Below are 19,867 nucleotides of genomic sequence, written 5' to 3'. Positions count from 1 at the left end.
TGTCACTGGTGTGGTCCAATGGCTGCTGCTGTTGTCTCTGCTGTGATCTAACATGTAGTTAATGGTGTTGTCCCTGGCATGGTGGAAGCTGTAGTCGCTGCTGTGGTTGCTGCTATTGTTTCTGTGGTGGTTGCAACTGTGATCAATAGTGTTTTGCCTGCTATGGTGGAAGCTGATGGCACTGGTGTGGTCTAATGGTTGCTGCTGTTGACCATCTTGTTGGCTCTCATTGTACCAATGAGGCTGCTGGATTTGGACAGCAGCATAACCTGAATTGTGGGGGACTGAGTTCGATCCCACACCATGTGGCAACTGTCGACCTAATCTGTTTCCAACCAGTCAGCAGTGCCTCACCTATGCACAAAAGCAGGGGTATTTTGTGCCACCTGGGCGCATGACATTGTGACTTCTGAGGAAAATCGTGCTGAATCAGATCTCATCCTTTTCTCTCAGTTACATTCATGTCACACTTCCAAATACAAACAGAAGCCGGGAATGGTTCAATATGATTTATTGAACCAGCTGCATCTCAGATAAAATAAAATAAACTGCAATAATTGGGATGATAAAACATGCTAGAAGGTTAACGGTGACAAGAAAGTGAAACACAAGAAAAGTCCCACCATACTGCCACTATACAAGATGTGTGATTCCTACCCACACCACTAATGTTCTATTTTAGAGCACAGCAGGATAAGCCCTAATCCGCTTCAGGACCCCCCTAGGAAGACATCATTCGCCATACCTGAGTATGACAGTAGTGAAGGAGCCTGTCATCTATAGAGAGACATCATCCCCTTATAGGTCAGGGAACCAGTAGTCTCAGCGAGCAGCTGCAACAAAGTCAGACAGCATGCACTAGCGGTCATCAGGCTGGAACCTCCCTCTAACATGCATGAGACAGAGAGATGTTTTTATAATACAACAGCTAGTGTTCTGAGATAAGTGCCCCATGTAAAAATACATATGTTTCTGTGAAATGTTAGAGACACTGTGTACCACTTGTGCCGGCAATCCTATCTCGTCGCAGCCTTGAAGAAAGCACAGATTGAAAGAATGTTGTGCTAAGAAATGTAAATGCTTTCCTAAGCAAAGGAACAGTAAGGTAAAGAAAAATAAAACATCACCACGAATGTGATTGTTTCCAAAATTATATAATGAAATAAAATTAATCATTACTAGGCTAAAGGGCATAGTCAGCATGCCTAGTTGCTAACATAACATGCCCACGAACATCACTAAGATGGCTCCACAACAGTCCCTACTGTGGAAGCAAATATGGGTGCTGTGTTGTCCCTCCCTTGGTGGCAGCTGTAGTTGCTGCTGGGGTTGCTGCTCTTTACGCAGCAGTGGTTGCTGCTGTTGTTTCTGTGGTGGTTGCAACTGTGGTTAATACTGTTGTGCCTGCAATGGTGGAAGCTGACGTCTCTGGTGTGGTCCAATGGATGCTGCTGTTGTCCCTACTATGGAAGCAAATATAGTTGCTGGCATTGTCCCTGTCGTGGTGACAGCTGTAGCGGCTGCTGCAGTTGCTGCTCTTGTGGCATCAGTGGTTAATGCTGTCATGACAACTTTTGTTGCTGCTGTGGTCCCTCTTGTGGTGTTAGGTTATGTTGCTTCTCTGGTCACTGCAGTAGAGACTTACCAACATCAATTGGGGTTCAAAGGACAGCAATTTTGTTATGGTAGCTCAAAATATGATAGGGGAGAGGGACTACATTTTTGTCTCCTCACCAACAGAAAAATATAATTCAACATGCAGCACTACTTATATCAACATTGCAACCTACTATCCATATCCTCCTTTGGTGTTCACATGGTTTCTCTCAGACAGACCTTAAACGAGAATACTGTGGTGAGTCATAAGTTCATTATTAGATGGGAGGTTTCTAAGTAAAGTGTAATCAGTGTAGAAATCTTTACATGCTAATGAACATTGTCAGCAATAAAATGAACATGAAAAGAATCAAAATAGTAGATGATTAGAAATGGATGATGCTGAGGATGGATGGGTTGTTTAAGAGTATACCCAGGATGGAGGATTGTAAACCTTAAGGTATGACAATAGCTTTTTGAACCTATAAACTTTCTGCCTTACAGGGAAAATTGGCCACTGTCCCACACAAACCACACTGTGCAAGATTGATCAGAAAATACCACCTGACCAGTGCACCAATGACAAGCAATGCCCAGGCCAACAAAAGTGCTGCTCCCCCAGATGTGGCATTGAGTGCACCGATCCTGCAATTAACGGTAAGGTATGAGTGAATGGCCAGTGCTGGGCTTCAAGTCTGTAGAACGGACCTCAACACAGAGGCCAGGGCAGTGGGCATGGTAAAAGGTCAGGTTTTGATGCTACTTGTATGAGGAAGTAGAGAACATATTGCTATTCTATGTTCAAGCTCAATTCGAGGATTGTGTTAAGTGTGTGTTTCTAAAGCAGGGCGATTTTGTAGGGTGCTGATCCTTAAGTAACAAAGACAGCATATGTGCAGGGTGCACCAAGGTTGTACAAACTTTAATAGAGGGGGTAGGCAGTAAATTGATATACCCTTTGACAGCAGGTAGACAGTTGGTCCATGGGAGTACCAGCTATCGCAGGATGGGTACATGGTAAGTGTGACTTCTGTCCATCAGACATTCTGGGAATCAGGGCAATTGTTCAGTGAGACCATGGGCAGACACATACAGCAGAGGCTCAGTGGCTACTGTTCCTGCCATTTGAGATGTGCAGGGAGTTTCTGCATTTGATCTTAGGGTGCCATTTACAGCACTTCGATAATTTAAAAAACAAAGCGTACCATCACAAACATACTTTACCATATTGTTAAAAGGCAACTAATTGATAGACATTGTTAGAAATGGGGTTTTTGGTTGGCAGTCAGGTTACCCCCTGTCCAAGCAAAAGCCCTCACTCTAGTCAGGGTAAGTCACACACAATCCAAGATTATCCTGTGCCCACCCTCTGGTAGCTTGGCAAGAGCAGTCAGGCTTAACTTGGAAGGCAATGTGTAAAGTATTTGTGCAATAAATCATACAATACCACCATATAGCACCACAAAAATACACCACACAGTGTTTAGAAAAATATATAATATTTATCTGGATAATTGTAGGTCAAAAAGAATAAAGTATGCAATGGGAAATTGTAGGGATATCACTGAAAAGTGATATACAGTGTCTTAAGTCTTTAGAATATAAACAAAGTCTCTTTCAAGCACAATTACCTGGTTTGGAGTGGAAAAATCTCCTCAGAGGGCCACAAAAGAAGAGGTGCGTGGAAAAAGGGTGTGTGCGTCGATTTCTCCCCAGCACACACGGACTTGCGTCGTTATTTTCCACGCGGGAAAGTCGTGCATCGTTTTCCGGCGCGCGGACAGTCTCTTTTCGGGGATCGCGGGGATTACCAGATGTCCCGGGTCTGTGTGTGGATTTTCCTGCTTGTTTTCCGGCTGCGCGTCGTTCTGCGGGGCTGCACGTCGAAATTACGATCTCACGGCAGGCGTCGCGCCGATTTCTCCTCTAGAGGTCGGGCGGCGTTTTCCTTGCGAAGCCGTGCGTCGGATTTTCGGTCGTCCCAAGAGCGTTGCATCGATCAGCGTCGGTGTGCGGCGTTTTCTTTCGCCGCGGAACAAGCTGTGCGTCGAAATTTTCGGCGCACGGAGCGTCCAAGTGAAAGAGAGAAGTCTTTTTGGTCCTGAGACTTCAGGGAATAGGAGGCAAGCTCTATCCAAGCCCTTGGAGAGCACTTTCACAGCCAGACAAGAGTTCAGCAAGGCAGCAGGCCAACAGCAAGGCAGCAGTCCTTTGTAGAAAGCAGACAGGTGAGTCCTTTGAGCAGCCAGGCAGTTCTTCTTGGCAGGATGTAGTTTCTGGTTCAGGTTTCTTCTCCAGCAAGTGTCTGATGAGGTAGGGCAGAGGCCCTGTTTTATACCCAAATGTGCCTTTGAAGTGGGGGAGACTTCAAAGAGTGGCTAAGAAGTGCACCAGGTCCCCTTTCAGTTCAACCCTGTCTGCCAGGGTCCCAGTAGGGGGTGTGGCAGTCCTTTGTGTGAGAGCAGGCCCTCCACCCTCCCAGCCCAGGAAGACCCATTCAAAATGCAGATGTATGCAAGTGAGGCTGAGTACCCTGTGTTTGGGGTGTGTCTGAGTGAATGCACAAGGAGCTGTCAACCAAGCCCAGCCAGACGTGGATTGTAAGGCACAGAAAGATTTAAGTGCAAAGAAATGCTCACTTTCTAAAAGTGGCATTTCTAGAATAGTAATATTAAATCCGACTTCACCAGTCAGCAGGATTTTGTATTACCACTCTGGCCATACTAAATATGACCTTCCTGCTCCTTTCAGATCAACAACTGCCACTTCAACAATGTATGAGTGCAGCCCCAATGTTAGCCTATGAAGGGAGCAGGCCTCACAGTAGTGTAAAAACGAATTTAGGAGTTTTACACTACCAGGACATAAAACTACAAAGGTACATGTCCTGCCTTTTATCTACACAGCACCCTGCTCAAGGGGTTACCTAGGGCACACATTAGGGGTGACTTATATGTAGAAAAAGGGGAGTTCTAGGTTTGGCAAGTACTTTTAAATGCCAAGTCGAAGTGGCAGTGAAACTGCACACACAGGCCTTGCAATGGCAAGCCTGAGACAAGGTTAAGGGGGCTACTTAAGTGGGTGGCACAACCAGTGCTGCAGCCCACTAGTAGCATTTAATCTACAGGCCCTAGGCACATATAGTGCACATTACTAGGGACTTATAAGTAAATTAAATAGTCCAATCAGGTATGATCCAAAGTTACCATGTTTAAAAAGGGAGAGAGCATATGCACTTTAGCACTGGTTAGCAGTGGTAAAGTGCGCAGAGTCTAAAGGTCAGCAAAAATGAGGTCAGAAAAAGAGAAGGAGGAAGGCAAAAAGTTTGGGGATGACCCTATCAAAATGCCAGGTCCAACATGACCCCCTTCCAGCCTAAAGCCAGGGTAGACTAATCAACACTCTGATGGACTTCCCGGCTTAAGGCGATAGAACATGGACAATGGCCCACTACTGCAGGGGCACTCGCCAGTTCTACGCCTTTCTGAACTCAGTGAGGCTTCTTTGTCTATACTCTCTGGGGCCACTGATCTGGCCCATGGGGAACCCTTCTCATCACATGAGGACCCCATCTGTACAGCTCCTAACTTTAATTTGCTTACAGATGCATCCCAGTATGCAGGCAGTACCACCATGGCCAACAAAGTGATGTGGCCCATTCCATTCCTTGGGTCTGACTTCTGTCCCCAACCCAGGGAGAACTCTGCCCATAAGGACAGAAACCAACAGATGCCACTGACAGTTGTCAGTGTTATGAGCCAGGCCCCCGACCATCCACTGCTAGGTGGAGACCCTGAGGGGGGCCGTTGGCTGAGCTTCTCCTCCAACTGGGGGGCTGGTAGAGAGCTCCCAAGGGATTCCTGTAGCATCCCAGAATGGGGGGCAGTAACCCCAGGGGTCTTGCACCCCTTCTCCACTCTCACCAGGTCAGGGGTGGGTCCCTGATACTGTTCCCTCAGCCCAGGGTCTGTACCCTGAGGCTGAACAGAGGACAGGGGTGAGTCCTTCCTCACCGTGCCTCCCAATCTGGGCTTACATACCCTCCTCTGGGCAGTGGTACTGCCAGACATCTGAACTGTTAGGGCACCCCTGGGGGTCGGCCCTCTCAGCTCTCCTGACACTAAGGGAAACTCATTCCCCAGAATGCAGTCAATGGGCAGCTGGGGACTAACTATGACCCGCCTCTGGGTCACCTCCCCACCCCACTCTAGGGACACCCGGGCCATGGGGCGGAAGAAATCTTACCCAATGGCTGGAGTCACTCTACACACCTGTCCGGTGTACTGCTCTGGTGACACTAGTCTCTCCACAATCATGGTAAGACTAGCCCCTGTGTCTCTCTGAGCGGTGATTGGGATCCCATTCACTCCCACCTGGTGGAAGTGGCGACTCCCACCCTCAGGGATCACCAGTTTACCATCTGAGTCCACCTCCCAACTAAAGGAGATGAAGGCATGGTCTACGACCTGCCCCTGGGGACTACATTCCCCTAAGGACACATGGGCCACCCCTGTAGAGGTCCCAATATTGGGTGAGTTCTTTGGACAGACAGAGTCACCCCTTCCTGTGTCCTAGCTGGGAACACTCAAAGCAGCGGGGTTGGGAATGGGATGCTTTGGGCCACTGCCCACCAGAACCCCCACCCTGTTTCTCAGATGGGGTATGGGAACCCTTTCTTCCCCCCTTACTCTGGGACTCGTCTGGGTCATCTCTAACCTCCCCCTCACTTTGTTGAGGGGATCCAGAACTACCCTTCTCGGGGTCACTCCCAGATACTTTTTTGGACACTCTGGTGCTTGCCCAGAGGTCTGCCTCCTCAGCAAGCTTCCTGGGATCAGTCAGCTTACTGTCTACCAAGTGCTGGCGCAACTCTGTAAAAGTAGTATTAAGCATATGCTCTCTCAGAATCAAGTCATATAACCCTTTATAGTCATTTACTTTGTTGCCCCGCACCCATCCATTCAGTGCCTTACTGGAAAAGTCAAAGAAATCTACCCAGGTTTGTGTGTTTTGTTTGGTGCTGTCCCTGAACCTCTGACAGTATCCCTCAGGGGTCAGCCCAAACTTGGCAAGTAAAGTGGCTTTCTGAAGTGGGTATGTGTTTTGATCAGGTTGATCCAATGTGAGAAGTGTGTCCCTCCCCAATGGCGGCACATAACCCCACATAGCTACCCCCATTGCCCTTCAGCAACCTCATGAGCCCTTAGTGCAACTTCATAAGCAGCTAACCATTTATCTATGTCATCTCCCACCACAAAACTGGGCACCACATTTTTGGGTATACGAACCTTCTTTTCTCCAGCAGGTCCTGTCTGTATGCTGCCACCATTATTGCTGGATTCAGACTGTCTCGCCTTGATCTCCAGCTCCTTGAGACTCAGTTCATGAGCCAACAATAGTTTCTTTTCAGCCAAAGCTCTTTCAGCTTCCACCTGTTTGGCTGCTCTTTTAGCTTCCGCTTGTTTGGCTGCCCTTTCAGCTTCTGCTTGAATGTGTTTGGCTGTTCTTTCAGCTTCAATCTGTTTGGCTGCTCTTTCAGCCTCAGCTTGTTTGGCTTCTCTCTCTGCCCTTCTCTCCTCCTGTTGAGCCTCAATTTTCCGTTTTGCCATTTGCAATTGGAACTCCCTTTCCTCTCTCCTTTCCTCTGCCTTCAGGCTTTGCATAGAGACACCGCTCCCTGGTCTGGAAGGGGGCACAATTGCAGTGGTAACACCATCTACAGATAGTGAAAATTCCTCTGAGGGGCCATGTTCTGGCTCCTCTTCCTCATCATCCTCTAAATGGGCTTCTGCCCAGGCCCTCAGCGCCACTTGAAAGTCCTCCTTTCTGGAGGCCCCTTTGGTGGGTACCCTCAATGCCCTGCAGAATCCTCTTAGTTGTTTGACCGTATATGTATCCAACTGGACTAGGTCAAAGTCCCCTGTCTGAGACCCAGTCAGAGACATGTTGAGTGAGGATTTAGTTTTTGAAAATTGTCAGGAAAAAAGTCGGATTTGCAAAAAGAGATAAAAACCAAGTTGACCTTCAACTGTGGGTAGGTAGTGAAATACTTAGCTACTGTATGTCACTGCACAAATACAAGTCCTATCCTCACCGCTGATCACCAATGTTAGAAATGGGGTTTTTGGTTGGCAGTCAGGTTACCCCCTGTCCAAGCAAAAGCCCTCACTCTAGTCAGGGTAAGTCACACACAATCCAAGATTATCCTGTGCCCACCCTCTGGTAGCTTGGCACGAGCAGTCAGGCTTAACTTAGAAGGCAATGTGTAAAGTATTTGTGCAATAAATCATACAATACCACCATATAGCACCACAAAAATACACCACACAGTGTTTAGAAAAATATATAATATTTATCTGGATAATTGTAGGTCAAAAAGAATAAAGTATGCAATGGGAAATTGTAGGGATATCACTGAAAAGTGATATACAGTGTCTTAAGTCTTTAGAATATAAACAAAGTCTCTTTCAAGCACAAGTACCTGGTTTGGAGTGGAAAAATCTCCTCAGAGGGCCACAAAAGAAGAGGTGCGTGGAAAAAGGGTGTGTGCGTCGATTTCTCCCCAGCACACACGGACTTGTGTCGTTATTTTCCACGCGGGGAAGTCGTGCGTCGTTTTCCGGCGCGTGGACAGTCTCTTTTCGTGGATCGCGGGGATTACCAGATGTTCCGGGTCTGTGCGTGGATTTTCCTGCTTGTTTTCCAGCTGCGCGTCGTTCTGCGGGGCTGTGCGTCGAAATTACGATCTCACGGCAGGCGTCGCGTCGATTTCTCCTCTAGAGGTCGGGCGGCGTTGTCCTTGCGAAGCCGTGCGTCGGATTTTCGGTCGTCCCAAGAGCGTTGCGTCGATCAGCGTCGGTGTGCGGCGTTTTTCTCGCCGCGGAACAAGCTGTGCGTCGAAATTTTCGCCGCACGGAGCGTCCAAGTGAAAGAGAGAAGTCTTTTTGGTCCTGAGACTTCAGGGAACAGGAGGCAAGCTCTATCCAAGCCCTTGGAGAGCACTTTCACAGCCAGACAAGAGTTCAGCAAGGCAGCAGGCCAACAGCAAGGCAGCAGTCCTTTGTAGAAAGCAGACAGGTGAGTCCTTTGAGCAGCCAGGCAGTTCTTCTTGGCAGGATGTAGTTTCTGGTTCAGGTTTCTTCTCCAGCAAGTGTCTGATGAGGTAGGGCAGAGGCCCTGTTTTATACCCAAATGTGCCTTTGAAGTGGGGGAGACTTCAAAGAGTGGCTAAGAAGTGCACCAGGTCCCCTTTCAGTTCAATCCTGACTGCCAGGGTCCCAGTAGGGGGTGTGGCAGTCCTTTGTGTGAGAGCAGGCCCTCCACCCTCCCAGCCCAGGAAGACCCATTCAAAATGCAGATGTATGCAAGTGAGGCTGAGTACCCTGTGTTTGGGGTGTGTCTGAGTGAATGCACAAGGAGCTGTCAACCAAGCCCAGCCAGACGTGGATTGTAAGGCACAGAAAGATTTAAGTGCAAAGAAATGCTCACTTTCTAAAAGTGGCATTTCTAGAATAGTAATATTAAATCCGACTTCACCAGTCAGCAGGATTTTGTATTACCATTCTGGCCATACTAAATATGACCTTCCTGCTCCTTTCAGATCAACAGCTGCCACTTCAACAATGTATGAGGGCAGCCCCAATGTTAGCCTATGAAGGGAGCAGGCCTCACAGTAGTGTAAAAACGAATTTAGGAGTTTTACACTACCAGGACATATAACTACAAAGGTACATGTCCTGCCTTTTATCTACACAGCACCCTGCTCCAGGGGTTACCTAGGGCACACATTAGGGGTGACTTATATGTAGAAAAAGGGGAGTTCTAGGTTTGGCAAGTACTTTTAAATGCCAAGTCGAAGTGGCAGTGAAACTGCACACACAGGCCTTGCAATGGCAGGCCTGAGACAAGGTTAAGGGTGCTACTTAAGTGGGTGGCACAACCAGTGCTGCAGGCCCAGTAGTAGCATTTAATCTACAGGCCCTAGGCACATATAGTGCACATTACTAGGGACTTATAAGTAAATTAAATAGTCCAATCAGCTATGATCCAAAGTTACCATGTTTAAAAAGGGAGAGAGCATATGCACTTTAGCACTGGTTAGCAGTGGTAAAGTGCGCAGAGTCTAAAGGTCAGCAAAAATGAGGTCAGAAAAAGAGAAGGAGGAAGGCAAAAAGTTTGGGGATGAGCCTGTCAAAAAGCCAGGTCCAACAGACATCATAGGGACAATGCTGAAAAAAATGAAGACTACCTATGTATATAAAATACAGAAGAGTACAGGAATCAGTAGGTCCTAAACTTAAGCACATGTTTTACAGATCTCTGCTAAAGTGCCTGGAATGTGATTGAAGTCCCAGAGCTGAGGTGGCACAAGACATTGGCTTCATAAGGGACTATAAAGAGGTGACCAACAACTTCTTTAGAGGGAGTGTAAGACTGGGAGAGGCTTTCTTAAAGGTAATACTCAAAAAGGCAATAGAAGGGAACAGATTGTGGCTTTGGTGGCTATATTGAGCCAGAGCTCTTTTTCAAGGAAGCCTCAGTGAATTTCCTTGTGTGGTGTCTTAACACCAACACTCATGTAGCAGCGGACACTCACTTTCAGCCCCCATGTATCATGCCATTTAACTGTCTGTAAAGCTAACGTGTAAAATCAGAGCCTTTCCAACCGCAAAATGGCATTTTCAAATTCACCAAAGCCAAATAGTGATTGAGTAAAATGTTACTGAAATATTAATATTTTATCAGCTCCTCAAAGCAGGTGCTAAGGCATTTGCACATGGGAAGGGGTTCCCGGGGAATCCCTTCCTCTTTGTAAATGTTCTCAAAAATGTTTTTTTATGAGCAGGCAGTGGTCCAAGAGACCACTTCCTCGTCAGAAAAAAGATTTGTGTGATTTGTCATTTTGTTTAATGAATTCTGTTTTCCCCAAAGGAAAATGGGCTGCATTTAAAAAAAAAATGCTTTATTTGAAAACAGTCACAGTCATGGTGGTCTTCTGACACCATAAGGCCACCATGCCTGTTAATGTAGCCAATCATACTTGGACCCAATGTACTACCTACCTCATCCATGTTAATGAGGTAGGTCGAATTGCGACCCGCTACGATTCTGCGTTTTAAGAACCGACCTATTTGTGCATAGGTCAGTTTACAAAATACATTTGGTAAAAGTCAGTGTGCGTTTAGAATCCACCTTTGCACATTCCCGTTAAGGAATCACAATTTGGAAATCATCAAATGTCACAATTCACGATTCCTTAAGAGGAATCTTTGTGAATGAGGCCCTAATGCTTGCATCACATTCACAGAGAAATTTCCTCTCCAGCTCTTGGCATAGTGCAGTAATCATTCCTGTGGCCAAAAAGGGCTCCAGACATGATTGATGATACTATGGATCCATTTCTATATTAGATTCCACTGTACAAATTACAGGGCGCATCGTTGGGTAGAAATAAGAATTGGGCTGAGTAGGTTAGCAGAATTTCTCCAGTCCACTACAGCTTCGGATTAGGGCTTGTACTTCAGTAAAGTTCCTCAATCTTATTTGTTGATCAATAAGTATACAACTGCAGAAGGGATGGTTGTATAGCTCTCCTTTATGGATTTTAGTAGTGCTTTTGATAGAATGAACCACAGTAAATTCTGGAGAATCCTGTCAGAGATAGGACTAGACCAGAATTTGTGTGACGTTCTAGGGGCCCTGCATAGTGGGGTGAGTGCCTGCATATGGTACTTGTCTGGTGGTGAATGTTTATTGCACTAGAGTGAGGTGTATGGCAAGGCTGTGTCCTCGCACCCATTTTGTTCCTTCTCTATAGTAATGGGTTGAATGCATACATGCAAACCTCTGGTGAGGATACGCCTACGATCAGCTCCGGTACAGTCCCAGCTTTACTCTATGCAGACGATGCTGTCTTGCTTTCACACACTCCTAAAGGCTTGCAGAGCAAACTTTGTGCAATTTATGGACATCCTAGATCTTGAGGCAAATATCTCAAAAACGAGGTTTATGGTCTGCGGAGCTGGCCCAGTTTGAATCAAAAGAAGGGCTATTGAGATGGTGAATAATTTCCCACACCTGGGGATAGTTTTTGATTCGTGAAGCACTTAGCCGGCCTGGACTCATAATAGAGGGCCGCGTTTTAGCCACTCAGTAGGGGCTTTACTTGACTTTGACAATAGAGTGGGCTAAAAACCAATGATGCCTCTTATGGACATCAACGAGTGTAAATGTTTACCAGTATTGACCTATGGGGCAGGAGTTTGGGGGTTATTGAGATGTGTCCAATCTGCAAGTGGAAGAGAATTGGTTTTGCTGCTGATTAGTTGTCCTTCCACCATCAACTCCTCATTGTTTCTTGCATGTGGAGTTGGGTGTGTTATATGTAGTAAACCAAATCAAGGTTGCCCCTTTGTTGCTCTGGATCTCCTTTTAGGTCAAGAAACACACAGGATTTAATTGGGCCATCGTTCAAGACTGTCTATCCCGCGACAAGGGCCGCGCAACTCCAAGGCTGAAGTATGCTGAAACCTCTGCAAAAGCAACTGAGCTTAAAGGGAGATGGAGGAAATGGGAAACCAGTGCTGAAGGATCTGTCTGGCATGGACCAAGAGTCCCTGGGAAAGATCCCTTCTGTTAATGTTTCATCTGGGGACCATAAGATCTCACCTCTGCTGTCCACTTGGACAATATGTTGCCTCATCTGTGCAAATTTGTCCCTGTGACAAGATTTCTCTGCAGTCTTTAGACATTTGTTTCGTAAACACTGCTAGTTTTTACCAAGTTATGTTTTTTAAAACCAGTTCTTAAACATTATGGATTTAAATGGTATAAACAAGCCTTGTATTCTCTGCCTACGCTCCTAAATCAACACGCTTGTTTTTATGAAGGATGTTTTTAAAATCAGCTTTACGCAAACAAAATGTAACGAGCATCAATCCACCTGTTTTTATGTAGGATGTTTTCTTCCTTATAATTGCCAACCTTGAATTTTATGGCATGTTTTCTGTATTTTTTGTATTGAAGTTGTTTAAATATTTACCAAATCGGTGCTTTTATGATTGTTTTTTAATAATTGACTAAAGCTTTACAGAGAGAGAGAATTACATCATCCTTGGCAGCAGTTGTTGATTCTTAACTGGAGCCTTACACCTTGGCACCAGTCTTATGATCACCCCACCTGGGCAAACAAAGAGACTCTGAGCACAGTGACTGTATTTCATAGGATGACAGGAGATACATTGAGATTGGAAAGTGTTTTTGACCTTCTGAAGCTCTGTTTTTGTGTATAATATATAGATGATTTTTTGTGTGGGTAATGTCAGGTGTGTGTATAATTAGTCAGTTTCACCATAGTAATGACAACCTTTTGCACGGCACACAATACAAACTCAAGTGTTTTGTGCAACTAAGTGAATCATGCTTATTAATTCAAAGTGGGACCCAGATCACCCTTACTATAGTGAAAGATTGACTTCAAACTTGCAAGGATTTCAAACTATGTCTAGCAAGTTACATGCAACTGTTTCCACCTGGTGCATAAGTCTTTTAGACCTTGCATCCTTGGAGCGGTCTGTCCTAATTGTTTGGCTCCACTTCCCAGGTTGTTGCTGTGTGCTGGACTCTGTTTTTGCTGTTTTTGTTACTCTGGGCACTCTTTACCACTGCTAAAGTGCAATTGCTCCCTATGTGAAATTGAATGTGTAATTGTTTTTTCCATAATTGGCATTTTTGTTTTCCTAATAAGCCCCTAGTAAAGTGCACTAGAGGTGCCTAGGGCCTGTAAATCAAATGCTACTAGTGGGCCTGCAGCACTGATTGTGGCACCCACATTAGTAGCCCTATATACATGGCTCAGACCTGCACTGCAGTGTCTGTGTGTGCAGTTTTTGAAATGCCAATTCGACTTGGCAAGTGTACCCACTTGCCACACTCAAACCTTCAATTTTTAAACATGTAAGGCACCCCTAAGGTAGGCCCTAGGTAGCCCCATGGACAGGGTGCAGTTTATGTTAAAAGTAGGACATGTGTTGATCTATTTTACATGTCCTTACAGTGAGATACTGCCAAATTCGTTTTTCACTTTTGCAAGGCCTATCTCTCTCATAGGTTAACATGGGGGCTGCCTTTAAATATCCTCCAAGTGCAGTTTCCCTTTGAAAGCAGATAGAAAATTAGAGTTTGGGGTCTCTGAACTGACAATTTAAAAATACATCTTTCAGTGGAGGTATTTTTTAAATTGTTTGAAAATGCCACTTTTAGAAAGTGCCCTGTTAGTGGATTCCTTTTCTCGGTCAGACTGACAGTTGGGCTTTTTGTGCATCTCCTCCAGACAGTGACACAAAGGGTGCTGGGATGTAACCAGCATATCCTGATGGGCCATCTGGGCTAGGCTGGAGGGAGGAGTGGTCACTTACACCTGAAAAGGCAGGATCCTGAAAACATCAGAGACTTTTCTTTGAAGTTGGACCCAAAACCCCAGACTTCATATTACTTCAAGGATTCAAGAGTAACCTCTGCCAGGAGAAGAGCTGAAGAGCTGAGGAGAAGTGCTTCCCCTGCCTGTGACTGTGCTTTGTTTGGCTATCCTGCAGTTGCTGCTTCTGCCTGTGAAAGGGGACAAAGACTGGACTTTTTGTGCATTCCTGCTTGAGAGGTATCTCCAAGGGCTTGAACTGAGCTTGCCTATTGTTTTTGAAGCCTCAGGAACAGCAACCAGGCTCTGAATCTGCATGCTGTGAACTCTAGTTTGCCAGAGGGTGCCATTCCAGTTCCCGTGCCCCTGGAAGCGAATTTCTGGTGAAAATCCTCTGAAATGATGCCGGATGACTCCGTATGACTTTTCCAAGGATGCCGCTGCTCGAAGCCTGCGACGCTGCCTACACCTGGATCCATGGACCTATCCGAGGTACAACAACCCCACCATCAACGTATGCCCAACGTCTTTGCAGCCGCTGACGTCCGCACAAACTCGTAAGTTGAAGTGTCGTACACCTGACATTTGTGACACCCAACTCCTTCTCAATGCTCGTGACCCCGTGACGTGATTGTGACCCCGTGAGGTCGGCCCGCAGCATTGTGTCTTCCACTTTGTCGGAGGTGCAAGAGGACCGACTCCTCGTAAGCGACGCCGCCTCACCTCCACTGCTCTGCAGCAAGGACCTGATGCCTCTTCGCGAAAGGGGTAACCAGGTCATATTTAGTATGGCCAGAATGGTAATAGGAAATCCTGCTTATTGGTGAAGTTGGATTTTATATAACTATTTTAGAAATGCCACTTTTACAAAGTGAGCATTTTTCTGCCCTTAAAATCCATCTGTGTCTTACGGCCTGTCTCCAATCACCGTCTGAGCTGGGCTGGTTGACAGCTTCCTTGTGCATTTCACCCAGACAACCACAACACAGGATACTCAGTCACACCTGCACTCATCTGCATACTGAATGGGTCTTCCTGGGCTGGAAGGGTGGAGGGCCTGACACTTACATTTAAAAAACTAGTGGCCTGCCCTCACACAATGGACTGCCAAACCCCGTACTGGGACCCTGGTAGACAAACCTATACTGAAAAGGGAATTTGTGCACTTCAGAACCAGTCTTTGAAGTCTCAACCACTTCAAAGGCATTTTTGGGTATATAAACTGGGTCTCTGACCCCACCAACTCAGACACTTCTGGACCTGAACCTGAAACCTGTCAGGAGGAACTGCCTGGGTGCCCAAAGGACTCATCTGAACTGCTTTGCTGAGAAGGACTGATGCCCTTCTGTTGACCTGCTGCCCTCTGACTTTGCTGAGAAGTGCTTTCCAAGAACTTGGATTGTGCTTGCCTCCTGTTTTCTGAAGTCTCAGGGCCAAAAAGACTTCACTTCTTCAGGTAACTTCTTGTGCACCATAAATCGACGCACAGCCTGCCGGAAACGATGCGCTGCCATTTTGCGAGTGAGAAATCTCCACACATCTGAACCGGAACGACTCAGCCTGACTTCCCGAGTGAAGATTCAATGCAGCGCCTGCCTTGCGACAGAAAATCCGACGCACAGCGCTACCGGATTGACGCACAGCTGAACCAGAACAATGCAGCCGATTCCCCGAGTGGAAAATAATGCAGCACCTGCTGTGTAACAGAAAATCCGGCGCATCGCCCTACCGTATCGACTCAATGCCTGTGGCTTCTTCCAGCGCACTCAGGATTTTCCTCCATCGTCCCTGGGCATCAAAAAGATCCCAGCATCGCAGTGAGGAACCAAGACTGCGCACTGAGAAACGACGCAAAGCCCCTTGCACGGTGGAAAGAACCAACGTATTGTTTGTGCCTTGTTGGAAAATCCAGCACACACTCTATTTCTCCACTCATCTCCTCCTCTGCGGTCTCCGTGTGTGTTATTTTGTACGTAAAATAGGTACTTTGTGTAAACAAGAGACAACTGTTGATTTCTTAGATTTTAGACTCTTTATAATCTTGAAAAAGTGATATCTCAATTTGTGCTTATTAAATATTTATTGTTTTGACCTTAATTTAACCAGATAAATATCATTTATTTTTCTAAACCTGTGTGGTGTATTTTTGTTTTGTTTTCACTGTGTTACTGTATGATTTATTGCACAAATACTTTACCCATTGCCTTCTAAATTAAGCCTGACTGCTCAGTGCCAAGCTACCAGAGGGTGGGCACAGGATAATTTGGATTGTGTGTGACTTACCCTGACTAGGATTACGGTCCCTATTTGGACAACGGAGTATACCTCTGCCAAGTAGAGGCCCAATTTCTAACATCGGTGACCTGGTCAGTGAACTGCTCTTCCCCCGTGTGGCTCCACCAGCAAGTGCAGCCGGTGTCTGTCAGAACTCTGACCCCGATCAGAGGTTCGAGGCCCTCTACCACCAGCAGGCTCCTGCCTGCGCCTCCTCCCTGGTGTCTATTGGGAGAGCTTTGCTCTTCTGCTAGGTGGCCCACCAGTCCTCGGCCTCTTTTCTCTGTTTTTATCCCTTCGTGCTGTTCTGCTTCCTGCTTTGTTTCCTTGCGCTCTCTGTGCGTTTTATATCTGTTTCCTCCTTTTCTGTGCTTTTGACTATCATTTTACAACTTTTCTCGCATTCTGGCTTATTTCTCTCACTTTTGCTTTTTCATCTCTCTTGCTTACCCCTCCCCGCCGCTGCTACCCCTGCAGCCTCGCCATCCTTTCTCGCACCGTTTTTCACATTCCCGCCTCCCAGCTGTCCTCTCCTCCCCCCTCTTCCTACTTAATAGCGGCCGCGCCACCAGCATGCCAAAGGCATGCCAAAGACAAGCCCGACTGCGCCTGTCCGTGACCCGACCGCGACCAGCGTCAGGACACCTGGACCTCCCACCTGCCACCTCTACTCTCCAGCAGCTCTCCTTGCACTGAACCCAGGACGCAACAACAACCTCAACCTTGCATCACCAGCTGACACCCGTGGACCTTTCAGCTGCCTCCGCTGCCGTCAATCCTACACCACCACCTACTGAAATCTGGGACCTCCTTGACAGCACCGCCTGGGACATCACTTTCCTGACCGAGACATGGACCTACATCACCTCAGGCCCGGACATCGCCATCGCCATTCCCCAAGGATACAAGATCACCTGGAAAGATCACCCCAGCCGCCCCTAGGGGAATTGCCATAGTCCACAAGTCCAACATCCGTCTAAGCACACACTCCAAAGACCCCACAAACCTGAAGGAACACCTTCATTTCAAACTACAGGACAGCCCGACATCCACCTTCAGGGGAACCCTCATCTACTGCCCACCTGCACACCGTACACACTTCGCAGACTCCATCACTGACTGCATCTCCGCACAAGCTATCACAGCCAATAACTACACCCTGCTGGGAGTCCTCAACTTCCACCTCGACAACCCACAAGACCCCAACACCAAATCCCTCCTAGACAACCTCCACAGCATAGGGCTCCGACAAATCATGACGGAACCAACGCACTCTGCAGCACACATCCTCGACCCCATCTTCACAATAGGAACCTCTGTCACCTTCAGCCACACCTCCGAACCACCATGGACAGACCATTGATGCATCCATTTCACCTTCAACACATCCACCGTCCTCATACCCCAACACCAACCAGCTTGCAGAAGCTGGGCGAGAATTACTGATGACCAGCTCACCACCACCCTCGCCAACTCAATCCCCACCATTGCACACAATAATGACCCAAACACCGCAGCGCGCACCTTTCACAAATGGATCGCCGACTGCGCCAATACCATAGCCCCCCTCAAAAAGAAAAAGAACAACAGCACCAATGCCAAGAAAGTCTGCTGGTTCACCGCTGAACTCAGAGAATCCAGACGCAACTGTTGACGCCTCGAGAAAATCTGGGGAAATTCCAAATCCACAGAAGTTCAAAGCAACTTCAGAACCGCCACCACCGAACACCACCAACTCATTAGAAACACCAAAAAGAAAGAAATACAAGATAGAATCTCCTCACATGCACATAACAGTAAGGAACTCTTCAGCATTATCAAGGAGATCCCCCAACCCAACAGTGAAACAGCGGACATCCCACCCTCACAGGACCTCTGCAACAGACTAAACACTTACTTCCACCACAAAATCAAGACCATATATGACATCTTCAACAAGGACAACCTACTGCGGAACCCCCCCACCGGAACCCGACACCAATAAACCAACGATCACCAGCTGGACCCCCCTCACCACCAAGGACACACTGAAGACAATGAAGACCATACACTCTGGGGCCCCCACGGACCCTTGCTCCCACCAAATCATCAACAGAGCTGCTGACACCATCGCCCCCAAGCTCTACCACATCATCAACCGCTCCCTAGCTGACGCCTCCTTCCCTGATGACTGGAAACATGCCAAGATCAACCTACACCTCAAGAAACCCTCAGCAGACCCCACCGACCTCAAGACCTACAGGACCGTCTCCCTGCTCCCATTCCCACAAAAGTAATTGAGAAAGCCATCCAAGGCCAACTTGCCACTTTTATCGAACACAACACCACAACTCCTCCAAATCCGGTTTCAGAAAAAAACTATAGCACCAAAATAGCCCTCCTGGCCACAACAGACGACATCCAAGCCCTGCTGGACAAGGGAGAGACGGCGGCACTCATCCTACTAGACCTCTTGGCGGCCTTCAACACGGTCTTCCACCACACCCTGATTCACAGACTTCATGAAACCAGCATCTGGAACAAAGCCCTCGACTGGATCCAATTCTTCCTCTCAGGCAGAACTCAACGAGTGAGACTCGCCCCCTTCCTTTTGGACCCCACTCCTACCATCTGCAGAGTTCCCCAGGTATCCCCCCTTTGCCCCATGCTATTTAACATCTACATGGCCCCGCTGGCCACCATCGTCAGAAGCTACGGAACAACATCATCTCCTACGCCGATGACACCCAACTCATCCTTTCCCTATCCAACGAACCCAACACAGCCAGATACAACTTCAGAAAAGGCATGAGCGCAGTCGCTAAATGGATGAAAAATAGCTGCCTTCAACCTAACGCAAACAAGACAGAAGTACTCATCGTAGGCCCCAAACCTGACACAGAGAATGACTCATGGTGGCCACCCACCCTGGGATGGCCGCCCACCCCCACGAACCACACCTGCAACCTCGGGATCATCCTGGACCCAAACTCAACATGGACTGCCAAATCAACTCAGTCACAACCACCTGCTTCCACACCCTCCGCCTCCTACGCAAGACCTTCAAGTGGATCCCCCTCAAACACAGAAAGACCGTCACTCACGCATTCATTACCAGCAGACTGGACTATGGCAATGTGCTCTATGCCGGGATCAACATTAAACTCATCCGCAAACTACAGAACATACAGAACACTGCCGCCAGACTGGTACTCGACCTGCCCTGGCATGGCCACATCTGTCAACACCTACGCACACCACACTGGCTTCCTATAGAGAAAAGAATCACCTTCAAGATCCTCACCCAGGCACATAAAGCTCTCCACAACACAGGACCAGCATACCTGAACATGCGACTCAGCTTCCGTTCAGGCCAGCTCTCTCTTGCAGAAGTACCCCGCATCAGGAAAACAAGAACATGGGGTCATTCTGTCTTCCACCTCGCAGCCACAGCTTGGAACGCCCTTCCACTCCACCTCAGATGAACTACCTCCCTCATCAACTTCACAAAGAGCTGAAGACATGGCTTTTCAAAGAACCACCTCTAATAGATGATACACGCCCCCCACAAGCGCCTTGAGACCCTTGCGAGTGAGTGGTTGC

General features: G+C 47.4%; 1 protein-coding gene across 2 annotated transcripts in view; it reads left to right on the top strand.

Moving 5' to 3' along the window:
• The window catches only part of LOC138295223 (whey acidic protein-like), a 209,010-nt gene that overhangs the window by 143,870 nt on the left and 45,273 nt on the right, over positions 1–19,867 (top strand). For both annotated transcript variants that reach the window (XM_069233402.1, XM_069233403.1), the window contains one exon: positions 2,101–2,253. In XM_069233402.1, coding sequence (XP_069089503.1) covers positions 2,101–2,253 — 153 coding nt within the window. The remainder of the gene's footprint in view (positions 1–2,100; positions 2,254–19,867) is intronic.

The sequence above is a fragment of the Pleurodeles waltl genome, chromosome 5, assembly GCF_031143425.1.
Source record: "Pleurodeles waltl isolate 20211129_DDA chromosome 5, aPleWal1.hap1.20221129, whole genome shotgun sequence".
NCBI lineage: Eukaryota > Metazoa > Chordata > Amphibia > Caudata > Salamandridae > Pleurodeles > Pleurodeles waltl.
Note: the sequence above shows the minus strand (reverse complement) of the source record. Positions and strands in the feature narration are given on the sequence as shown.